The 12,916-nt window shown below is 48.7% G+C and overlaps 1 protein-coding gene across 1 annotated transcript in view; it reads right to left on the bottom strand.

Moving 5' to 3' along the window:
• The window catches only part of LOC144827871 (embryonic protein UVS.2-like), a 102,422-nt gene extending 89,873 nt beyond the window's left edge, over window positions 1-12,549 (bottom strand). The window contains exon 1 of the mRNA XM_078686036.1: window positions 12,043-12,549. Coding sequence (XP_078542162.1) covers window positions 12,043-12,111 — 69 coding nt within the window. The 5' untranslated portion in view covers window positions 12,112-12,549. The remainder of the gene's footprint in view (window positions 1-12,042) is intronic.
• Window positions 12,550-12,916: the final 367 nt, after the last annotated feature.

Raw genomic sequence — 12,916 nt, 5'->3', positions numbered from 1 at the left:
GGTGTACCCATGTGGTGGACACTGGTGACAGTCTGCCTGTGAAGAATAAGATCTACAGGCAACCTGACCATGTCAGGGATTGCATCAAGGCTGAGGTGCAAAAGATGTTGGAGCTTGGAGTGATTGAGCCATCAGAGAGCCCATGGGCCAGCCCAGTAGTCCTTGTGCCAAAACCTCATACCCAAGATGGAAAGAGAGAAATGAGATTTTGCGTGGACTACAGGGGTCTCAATGCTGTCACTAGGACAGATGCTCACCCCATTCCAAGAGCAGATGAGCTCATTGACAGATTGGCTTCTGCCAAGTTTCTGAGCACATTTGATCTGACAGCTGGCTACTGGCAAATCAGACTAGCTGAGGAGTCCAAAGCCAAAACAGCATTCTCTACCCCTAGTGGACATTATCAGTTTGTGGTAATGCCCTTTGGTTTGAAGAATGCACCTGCCACTTTCCAAAGGTTGGTGAGCCAAGTCCTTGCTGGGTTGGATGACTTTTGTGCAGCGTATCTAGATGATATTGCTGTCTTTAGCTCCACCTGGGAGGATCACCTGATCCACCTGAAGAAGGTTTTGGAGGCCCTGCAAAAGGCAGGCCTGACTATCAAGGCTACTAAGTGCCAGATAGGGCAGAGTAAGGTTGTGTACCTGGGCCACCTAGTAGGTGGGGGTCAGGTTCAGCCACTGGAGAGCAAAATCCAGACCATACAGGGCTGGGCTCCTCCAGTTACCCAGACACAAGTCAGAGCCTTCTTGGGCCTGACTGGGTATTACAGAAAGTTTGTGAAAAACTATGGGTCTATAGTGACACCATTAAATGACTTGACATCCAAGAAGATGCCAAAAAAGGTTCAGTGGACAGCTAGCTGTCAAAAGGCATTTTGAAGACCTGAAGAAGGCCATGTGCTCTGCACCTATCCTAAAGAGTCCTGACTACTCCAAACAGTTCATTGTACAGACAGATGCTTCTGAGTTGGGGGTGGGAGCTGTGCTCTCACAACTTAATCAAGATGGTCAAGACCAGCCCATTGCTTTCATTAGCAGAAGGCTGACCCCCAGAGAGAAACGTTGGTCAGCCATTGAGAGGGAGGCCTTTGCTGTGGTTTGGGCCCTGAAGAAGTTGAGGTCCTACTTGTTTGGAACTCACTTCCTAGTTCAGACAGACCATAAGCCCCTCTTGTGGCTAAATCAGATGAAGGGTGAAAACCCCAAACTACTCAGGTGGTCCATTTCCCTACAGGGGATGGACTTTACAGTGGAGCACCGCCCAGGGACTGACCATGGTAATGCAGATGGTCTCTCCAGGTACTTCCACTTAGAACATGAAGACTTATCTGGTCAAGGTTAGTTTAATGTCCCTGCGTTTGGGGGGGGGGGGGGGTGGGGGTTGTGTAGGAGAGTAGGGTCTGCTATCCTATGGTCACCCCAAATTTTTGCTTTTTGCTTCACTGGTTTGCGACTACTGAGGCTGTGGGCCTGCTGATCAGACCCCCAGCCTGCTGTTCTCTCACTAAATTACTAATACATGTGCTATAGGTACATACCCCAATTGGAAATGGACTCCTTGTCAGCCCCTGTATAATGCACTATAGGTGCCCAGGGCATAGGGGCCACCAAGGCCTACCAGGGGCTGCAGCATATCTTTTGCCACCCCTGGCTGGTTCTTCAATTGACACAACTGGCTGATCACTCAGCTGGGGTAAGGTGGTGCAACCACCCCTTGCTTAGATATAGTATACCTATATCTAAACCTATATCTGGACACATATTAACCTGTGAGCCACTCCTATGGAAGGCCTCATCAATCCTGGAGGCAGAGTGCGTGGTTTAATGTGAGATGGAGCTCTAGCATGAGCTGAGCCTGTCTGCAGCCGTCGGGAACAACTCCCTAAGCTGTTTCAGGATAAGGCCATACCATATACTCTTAGGTGCCTTATAATCCTCGCGGTTATATCTCCTACACTGACATACTCCCCTGCTCAAGAGTGCACTCAATGAAAGACACCTGAGAGTCACTACATGTACTCAGGGCTGTGTGACACTGTCACTCACATACTCCCCTGCTCAAGAGTGCACTCAATGAAACACACCTGAGAGTCACTACATGTACTAAGGGCTGTTTGATACTGTCACTGACGTACTCCCCTGCTCAAGAGTGCACTCTATGAAACACACCTGAGAGGCGTTACATGTACTCAGGGCTGTGTGATCCTGTCACTGACGTACTCCCCTGCTCAAGAGTGCACTCTATGAAACACACCTGAGAGTCGTTACACGTACTCAGGGCTGTGTGATACTGTCACTGACGTATTCCCCTGCTCAAGAGTGCACTATATGAAAGAAAGCTGAGAGTCGTTACATGTACTCAGGGCTGTGTGATACTGTCACTGACATACTCCCCACTCAAGAGCGCACTCTACGAAACACACCTGAGAGGCGTTACATGTACTCAGGGCTGTGCGATACTGTCACTGATACACTCTCCTCTACAGGGCTCTGTAATACTGTCACTGATACACTCAGCTGCACAGGTGCGCTCTCTGTGAAGCACACCTGAGAGGCATTACATGTACTCAGGGCTGTGTGATCCTGTCACTGACATACTCCCCTACTCAAGAGTGCACTCTATGAGACACACCTGAGAGGTGTTACATGTACTCAGGGCTGTGTGATACTGTCACTGACATACTCCCCTGCTCAAGAGTGCACTCAATGAAACCCACCTGAGAGTCACTACATGTACTAAGGGCTGTGTGATACTGTCACTGATACACACTCCTGTACAGGTGCACTCTCTGCGAAGCACACCTGAGAGTTATTACATGTACTCAGGACTGTGTAATACTGTCACTGATACACTCTGCTGTACGGGTGCGCTGACAGTGAAGCACACCTGAGAAGAGTTACTTGTACTCAGGGCTTTGTGATACTGTCACTCATATACTCTTGCTGTACAGGTGCACTCTCTGTGATGCACACCTGAGAGTCTGCCCCTACAGAGACCCATATATAACATTGTTAGTTTGGCTCCCGCCTGCACAGGTGTATTTACATTTACAGTGATGAACACCTGAGAGACTGCACTGAACCATAAATATATTCACTGTTACTGCAGTTCTTACCTGCACAGGTGTACTTGCACCTGAGAGTCTGCGCAGAACCATATATAACACTGTTAGTTCGGCTCTCACCTGCACAGGTGTCCTTCCAGTGATGCACACCTGAGAGTCTGCACAGAACCATATATAACACTGTTAGTTCGGCTCTCACCTGCACGGTGTACTTACAGTGATGAACACCTGGGAGTCTACACTGAACCATATATAACGCTGTTACTGCGGCTCTCAGCTGCACAGGTGTACCTACAGTGATGCACACCTAAGAGCCTGCACCTACACAGAACCATATACACCACTGTTACTGCAGCTCTCACCTGCAAAGGTGTACTTACAGTGACGCACACCTGAGAGACTGCACCTGCACAGAACCATATACAACACTGTTACTGCGGCTCTCACCTGCACAGGTGTACATACAGTGATACACACCTGAGAGTCTGCACCTACACAGAACCATATATAACCCTGGTACTGCGGCTCTCACCTGCACAGGTGTACTTACAGTGATGCACACCTGAGAGTTTAGGCAAACGCAGAACCATATACACCCTGTTCTTGCAGCTCTGACCTGTGTCTGCAAACAGCTCTATATACCAATGTTAAAGGGGCCTCACCTAAGCCTGCACACAGCGCTATATACCATCGTTAAAGGAGTCTCACCTGTGCCTGCACACAGCTCTATATACCATCGTTAAAGGAGCTCTCACCTGTGCCTGCACACAGCTCTATATACCAATGTTAAAGGGGTCTCACCTGTACCTGCACTCAGCTCTATATACCATCGTTAAAGGGGGTCTCACCTGTGTCTGCACACAGCTCTATATACCATTGTTAAAGGGGTCTCACCTGTGCCTGCACTCAGCTCTATATACCATTGTTAAAGGGGCCTCACCTGTGCCTGCACACAGCTCTATATACCATCGTTAAAGGGGGTCTCACCTGTGCCTGCACTCAGCTCTATATACCATCGTTAAAGGGGGTCTCACCTGTGCCTATACTCAGCTCTATATACCATCGCTGAAGGGGGTCTCACCTGTGCCTGCACTCAGCTCTATATAACATTGTTAAAGGGGGTCTCACCTGTGCCTGCACACAGCTCTATATACCATTGTTAAAGGGGGCCTCAACTGTGTCTGCACACAGCTCTATATACAAATGATACAAGGGGTCTCACCTGTGCCTGCACTCAGCTCTATATACCATTGTTAAACGGGTCTCACCTGAGCCTGCACTCAGCTCTATTTACCATTGTTAAAGGTGTCTCACCTGTGCCGGCACTCAGCTCTTTATACCATCGTTAAAGGGGTCTCACCTGTGCCTGCACACGGCTCCATATACCATTGTTAAAGGGGCCTCACCTGTGCCTGCACTCAGCTCTATATACCATTGTTAAAGGGGGTCTCACCTGAGCCTGCACTCAGCTCTATATACCATTGTTAAAGGGGTCTCACCTGTGCCTGCACACCGCTCCATATACCATTGTTAAAGGGGCCTCACCTGTGCCTGCACTCAGCTCTATATACCATTGTTAAAGGGGTCTCACCTGTGCCTGCACACCGCTCCATATACCATTGTTAAAGGGGCCTCACCTGTGCCTGCACTCAGCTCTATATACCATTGTTAAAGGAGGTCTCACCTGTGCCTGCACTCAGCTCTATATACCATTGTTAAAGGAGGTCTCACCTGTGCCTGCACTCAGCTCTATATACCATTGTTAAAGGGGGTCTCACCTGTGCCTGCACTCAGCTCTATATACCATTGTTAAAGGAGGTCTCACCTGTGCCTGCACTCAGCTCTATATACCATTGTTAAAGGGGTCTCACCTGTGCCCGCACTCAGCTCTATATACTATTGTTAAAGGGTTCTCACCTGTGCCTGCACTCAGCTCTATATACAATTGTTAAAGGAGCTCTCCCCTGTGCCTGCACAGAGCTCAATATACCATTGTTAAAGGGGCCTTTCCTGTGCCTGCACATGGCTCTACATACCATCGTTAAAGGGGCCTCACCTGTGCCTGCACTAAACTCGGACAAAACGGAAGTCCTCATCTTAGGTTCATCCCCCTCTGCCTGGGACGACTCACGGTGGCCTCCGGCCCTGGGAACCGCACCCATACCTACGGATCACGCACGTAACCTGGGCTTCATCCTGACTCCTCCCTCTCGATGACCAGACAAGTCAACGCCGTCTCATCATCATGCTTCAACATCCTACGCATGCTCAAAAAAATTCTTCCGTTGGATCCCCACCGAAACAAGAAAGACGGTCACCCACGTACTGGTCACCAGCCGACTGGATTACGGAAACACCCTTTACGCCGGAACCACAGCCAAACTACAGAAAAAACTCCAACGCCTCCAAAACGCCTCAGCCAGACTCATACTGGACATCCCCCGCCAAGCTCACATTTCCGATCACCTGAAAGACCTCCACTGGCTCCCCATCAACAAGAGAATAACGTTCCGTCTCCTCACCCACGCACACAAAGCCCTATACGACCTAGGACCCGAATGCCTCACCACGCGACTGTCCTTCTACACCCCCACCCGCCAAATACGATCGTCCAATCAAGCCCTCGCCGCAATTCCGCGCATCCATAGATCCACCATGGGGGGAAGATCCTTCTCCTACTTAGCGGCCAAAACCTGGAATTCTCTCCCCACCCACATCCGCCTTACACAGAACCATCTCTCCTTCAGAAAGCAACTAAAAACTTGGATATTCGATAAGTAAAGCTCCCCCCCTCCCTCAAGCGCCTTGAGACCCTCTGGGTGAATAGTGCGCTATACAAATTTCTGAACTTGAACTTTAACTATATACCATTGTTAAAGAGGCCTCACCTGTGCCTGCACACAGGTCTATATAACATTGTTAAAGGGGGTCTCACCTGTGCCTGCACTCAGCTCTATATACCATCGTTAAAGGGGGTCTCACCTGTGCCTGCACTCAGCTCTATATACCATTGTTAAAGGGGTCTCACCTGTGCCTGCACTCAGCTCTATATACCATCGTAAAAGGGGTCTCACCTGTGCCTTCACACAGCTCTATATACCATTGTTAAAGGGGTCTCACCTGTGCCTGAAAACAGCTCTATATACCATTGTTAAAGGGGGGGCTCACCTGTGCCTGCACTCAGCTCTATATACCATTGTTAAAGGGAGTCTCACCTGTGCCTGCAAACAGGTCTATATCCCATCGTTAAAGGGGGTCTCACCTGTGCCTGCACCACTCAGCTCTATATACCATTGTTAAAGGGGTCTCACCTGTGCCTGCACTCAGCTCTATATACCCTTGTTAAAGGGGTCTCACCTGTGCCTGCACTCAGCTCTATATACCATCGTTAAAGGGGGTCTCACCTGTGCCTGCACTCAGCTCTATATACCATTGTTAAAGGAGGTCTCACCTGGGCCTGCACTCAGATCTATATACCATTGTTAAAGGAGGTCTCACCTGTGCCTGCACACTGCTCTATATACCATTGTTAAAGGGGTCTCACCTGTACCTGCACTCAGCTCCATATACCATTGTTAAAGCGGTCTCACCTGTGCCTGCACCACTCAGCTCTATATACCATTGTTAAAGGGGTCTCACCTGTGCCTGCACTCAGCTCTATATACCATTGTTAAAGGGTCTCACCTGTGTCTGCACACAGCTCTATATACCATGGTTAAAGGGGGTCTCACCTGTGCCTGCACTCAGCTCTATATACCATTGTTAAAGGGGTCTCACCTGTGCCTGCACTCAGCTCCATATAACATTGTTAAAGCGGTCTCACCTGTGCCTGCACCACTCAGCTCTATATCCCATTGTCAAAGGGGTCTCACCTGTGCCTGCACTCAGCTCTATATACCATGGTTAAAGGGGTCTCACCTGTTCCTGCACACAGCTCTATATACCATTGTTAAAGAGGGTCACATCTGTGCCTGCACTCAGCTCTATATACCATGGTTAAAGGGGGTCTCACATGTGCCTGCACACAGCTCTATACCATTGTTAAAGGGTCTCACCTGTGTCTGCACACAGCTCTATATACCATTGTTAAAGGGGTCTCACCTGTGACTGCACTCAGCTCTATATACCATGGTTAAAGGGGGTCTCCCCTGTGCCTGCACACAGCTCTATATACCATTGTTAAAGGGTCTCACCTGTGTCTGCACACAGCTCTATATACCATTGTTAAAGGGTCTCCCCTGTGCCTGCACTCAGCTCTATATACCATTGTTAAAGGAGCTCTCCCCTGTGCCTGCACAGAGCTCTATATACCATTGTTAAAGGGGGCCTCACCTGTGCCTGCACTCAGCTCTATATACCATCGTTAAAGGGGGTCTCACTTGTGACTGCACACAGCTCTATATACCATTGTTAAAGGGGTCTCACCTGTGACTGCACTCAGCTCTATATACCATTGTTAAAGGGTCTCACCTGTGTCTGCACACAGCTCTATATACCATTGTTAAAGGGTCTCCCCTGTGCCTGCACTCAGCTCTATATACCATTGTTAAAGGAGCTCTCCCCTGTGCCTGCACAGAGCTCTATATACCATTGTTAAAGGGGGCCTCACCTGTGCCTGCACTCAGCTCTATATACCATCGTTAAAGGGGGTCTCACTTGTGACTGCACTCAGCTCTATATACCATTGTTAAAGGGGGTCTCACCTGTGCCTGCACTCAGCTCTATATACCATTGTTAAAGGGGTCTCACCTGTGCCTGAAAACAGCTCTATATACCATTGTTAAAGGGGGTCTCACCTGTGCCTGCACTCAGCTCTATATACCATTGTTAAAGGGGTCTCACCTGTGCCTGCACTCAGCTCTATATACCATTGTTAAAGGGGTCTCACCTGTGCCTGCACTCAGCTCTATATACCATTGTTAAAGGGGGTCTCACCCGTGCCTGCTCGCAGCTCTATATACCATTGTTAAAGGGGTCTCACCTGTGCCTGCACTCAGCTCTATATACCATCGTTAAAGGGGTCTTACCTGTGCCTGCACTCAGCTCTATATACCATTGTTAAAGGGGGTCTCACCTGTGCTTGCACTCAGCTCTATATACCATTGTTAAAGGGGTCTCACCTGTGCCTGCACTCAGCTCTATATACCATTGTTAAAGGGTCTCACCTGTGTCTGCACTCAGCTCTATATACCATCGTTAAAGGGGGTCTCACCTGTGCCTGCACTCAGCTCTATATACCATTGTTAAAGGGTCTCACTTGTGCCTGCACTCAGCTCTATATACCATTGTTAAAGGAGGTCTCACCTGTGCCTGCACACAGCTCTATATACCATTGTTAAAGGAGGTCTCACCTGAGCCTGCACACAGCTCTATATACCATTGTTAAAGGGGTCTCACCTGTGCCTGCACACAGCTCTATATACCATTGTTAAAGGGGTCTCACCTGTGCCTGCACACAGCTCTATATACCATTGTTAAAGGGGTCTCACCTGTGCCTGCACTCAGCTCTATATACCATTGTTAAAGGAGGTCTCACTTGTGCCTGCACACAGCTCTATATACCATTGTTAAAGGGGTCTCACCTGTGCCTGCACTCAGCTCTATACACCATTGTTAAAGGAGGTCTCACTTGTGCCTGCACTCAGCTCTATATACCATTGTTAAAGGGTCTCACTTGTGCCTGCACACAGCTCTATATACCATTGTTAAAGGAGGTCTCACCTGAGCCTGCACACAGCTCTATATACCATTGTTAAAGGAGGTCTCACTTGTGCCTGCACTCAGCTCTATATACCATTGTTAAAGGAGGTCTCACCTGAGCCTGCACACAGCTCTATATACCATTGTTAAAGGAGGTCTCACTTGTGCCTGCACTCAGCTCTATATACCATTGTTAAAGGAGGTCTCACCTGTGCCTGCACACAGCTCTATATACCATTGTTAAAGGGGTCTCACCTGAGCCTGCACACAGCTCTATATACCATTACTAAAGGGTCTCACCTGTGTCTGCACTCAGCTCTATATACCATTGTTAAAGGGGGCCTCACCTGTACCTGCACACATCTCTATATACCATCGTTAAAGAGGGTCTCACCTGTGCCTGCACTCAGCTCTATATACCATCGTTAAAGGGGGTCTCACCTGTGCCTGCACTCAGCTCTATATACCATTGTTAAAGGGGGTCTCACCTGTGCCTGCACTCAGCTCTATATAACATGGTTAAAGGGGTCTCACCTGTGCATGCACACTGCTCCATATACCATTGTTAAAGGGGGTCTCACCTGTGCCTGCACTCAGCTCTATATAACATGGTTAAAGGGGTCTCACCTGTGTCTGCACACAGCTCTATATACCATGGTTAAAGGGGGTCTCACCTGTGCCTGCACTCAGCTCTATATACCATTGTTAAAGAGGTCTCACCTGTGCCTGCACTCAGCTCCATATACCATTGTTAAAGCGGTCTCACCTGTGCCTGCACCACTCAGCTCTATATACCATTGTTAAAGGGGTCTCACCTGTGCCTGCACTCGGCTCTACATACCATTGTTAAAGGGGGTCTCACCTGTGCCTGCGCACAGCTCTACATACCATTGTTAAAGGGGGGTCTCACCTGTGCCTGCACTCAGCTCTATATACCATGGTTAAAGGGGTCTCACCTGTTCCTGCACACAGCTCTATATACCATCGTTAAAGAGGGTCACATCTGTGCCTGCACACAGCTCTATATACCATTGTTAAAGGGTCTCACCTGTGCCTGCACACAGCTCTATATACCATCGTTAAAGGGGGTCTCACTTGTGCCTGCACTCAGCTCTATATACCATTGTTAAAGGGGGTCTCACCTGTGCCTGCACTCAGCTCTATATACCATTGTTAAAGGGGTCTCACCTGTGCCTGAAAACAGCTCTATATACCATTGTTAAAGGGGGTCTCACCTGTACCTGCACTCAGCTCTATATACCATCGTTAAAGGGGTCTCACCTGTGCCTGCACTCAGCTCTATATACCATCGTTAAAGGGTCTCACCTGTGCCTGCACTCAGCTCTATATACCATTGTTAAAGGGGTCTCACCTGTGCCTGCACTCAGCTCTATATACCATTGTTAAAGGGGTCTCACCTGTGCCTGCTCTCAGCTCTATATACCATTGTTAAAGGGGGTCTCACCCGTGCCTGCTCTCAGCTCTATATACCATTGTTAAAGGGGTCTCACCTGTGCCTGCACTCAGCTCTATATACCACCGTTAAAGGGGTCTTACCTGTGCCTGCACTCAGCTCTATATACCATCGTTAAAGGGGGTCTCACCTGTGCTTGCACTCAGCTCTATATACCATTGTTAAAGGGGTCTCACCTGTGCCTGCACTCAGCTCTATATACCATTGTTAAAGGGGTCTCACCTGAGCCTGCACACAGCTCTATATACCATTGTTAAAGGGGGTCTCACCTGTGCCTGCACACAGCTCTATATACCATTGTTAAAGGGGTCTCACCTGTGCCTGCACACAGCTCTATATACCATTGTTAAAGGGGTCTCACCTGAGCCTGCACACAGCTCTATATACCATTGTTAAAGAGGTCTCACCTGTGCCTTCACACAGCTCTATATACCATTGTTAAAGGGGTCTCACCTGAGCCTGCACACAGCTCTATATACCATGGTTAAAGGGGTCTCACCTGTGTCTGCTCTCAGCTCTATATACCATTGTTAAAGGGGGCCTCACCTGTACCTGCACACATCTCTATATACCATTGTTAAAGGGTCTCACCTGTGTCTGCACTCAGCTCTATATACCATTGTTAAAGGGGGCCTCACCTGTACCTGCACACAGCTCTATATACCATCGTTAAAGAGGGTCTCACCTGTGCCTGCACTCAGCTCTATATACCATTGTTTAAGGGGGTCTCACCTGTGCCTGCACTCAGCTCTATATGCCATTGTTAAAGGGGCCTCACCTGTGCCTGCACACAGCTCTATATACCATTGTTAAAGGGTCTCACCTGTGTCTGCACTCAGCTCTATATACCATTGTTAAAGGGGGCCTCACCTGTACCTGTACACAGCTCTATATACCATCGTTAAAGAGGGTCTCACCTGTGCCTGCACTCAGCTCTATATACCATTGTTAAAGGGGATCTCACCTGTGTCTGCACTCAGCTCTATATACCATTGTTAAAGGGGGTCTCACCTGTGTCTGCACACAGCTCTATATACCATTGTTAAAGGGTCTCACCTGTGTCTGCACTCAGCTCTATATACCATTGTTTAAGGGGGTCTCACCTGTGCCTGCACTCAGCTCTATATACCATTGTTTAAGGGGGTCTCACCTGTGCCTGCACTCAGCTCTATATACCATTGTTAAAGGGGCCTCACCTGTGCCTGCACACAGCTCTAAATACCATTGTTAAAGGGTCTCACCTGTGTCTGCACTCAGCTCTATATACCATTGTTAAAGGGGGCCTCACCTGTACCTGCACACAGCTCTATATACCATCGTTAAAGAGGGTCTCACCTGTGCCTGCACTCAGCTCTATATACCATTGTTAAAGGGGGTCTCACCTGTGCCTGCACACAGCTCTATATACCATTGTTAAAGGGGTCTCACCTGTGCCTGCACTCAGCTCTATATACCATCGTTAAAGTGGTCTCACCTGTGCCTTCACACAGCTCTATATACCATTGTTAAAGGAAGTCTCACCTGTGCCTGCACACAGCTCTATATACCATTGTTAAAGGAGCTCTCACCTGTGTCTGCACTCAGCTCTATATACCATGGTTAAAGGGGTCTCACCTGTGCCTGCACACTGCTCCATATACCATTGTTAAAGGGGTCTCACCTGTGCCTGCACTCAGCTCTATATACCATTGTTAAAGGGGGTCTCACCTGTGCCTGCACTCAGCTCTATATACCATGGTTAAAGGGGGTCTCACCTGTACCTGCACTCAGCTCTATATACCATTGTTAAAGGGGGTCTCACCTGTACAGGTAAGCTCCAGCAGGTGCCCACCAGGCACACTGCCACCAGGGTCCATGCTCTGCTGTCCATTCTCTGGTTCTGGAACAGAGCTCAGGTCACCTCCAGACAATCTTTCTTCCTTCAGAGAGATGCTTCGTTGACCTTAGACCCAGTCCTTTATATACCCAGAAGAGGCTGAGCATCCTCCAATCAGCCTTCAGCCCCAAGGATGACGTCTCTTTCTGCACAGATCACAAGGTGTGTCTGTCCTGGAGAGACTGCCCTGGGATCGCCTCTGAGGTGGCAGAGCTAAGATAATAATAAGCAGCTTTCGAGTGTGGTAAATTGGGTTTGTTACAGTCCCTGCACCGTGATATATTCGTGTTGCCTGTATTCTTTCTGTAGGAGGGTGAAGTTGGGATTGGACACAGGCACACCTTCAGGGATTGGCTCCTCAAACAACAGCAAAAGTCCTCGAGGAACCAAAAGACCCGATTGGAGAAGATCACAGCAGACACAAAAAGTGCATCTGATGAGCTGGGCTTGGGTCTGGAGAGCAGATTTAATGTTTCAAGCAAAGTTAGTTAGCTTCGTAGATGGATCAGAGTTAAACAGCTGTAGATGGAAGGCAGGGCGGGAGGATGAAAGGAAGAGTGTAAGAATGAAAGGCAGAGGAGTAGGATGAATGGCAGAGGAGTAGGATGAATGGCAGAGGAGTAGGAAGAAAGGGAGAGGTAGACGATGAAAAGTAGGGTGGGAGGACGAAAGGATGAGTAGAAGAACGAAAGGCAGAGGAGTTGGAAGAAAGGCAGAGGAGTAGGATGAAAGGCAGAGTAGTAGGACGAAAGGAAGAGTGAGATGATGAAAGGTAGGGTGGGAGGATGAAAGGATGAGT

Source organism: Lissotriton helveticus, chromosome 4_1 (assembly GCF_964261635.1).
Source record: "Lissotriton helveticus chromosome 4_1, aLisHel1.1, whole genome shotgun sequence".
NCBI lineage: Eukaryota > Metazoa > Chordata > Amphibia > Caudata > Salamandridae > Lissotriton > Lissotriton helveticus.
The sequence above is the reverse complement of the archived record's forward strand: the minus strand, read 5'-3'. Positions and strand labels throughout refer to the sequence as shown.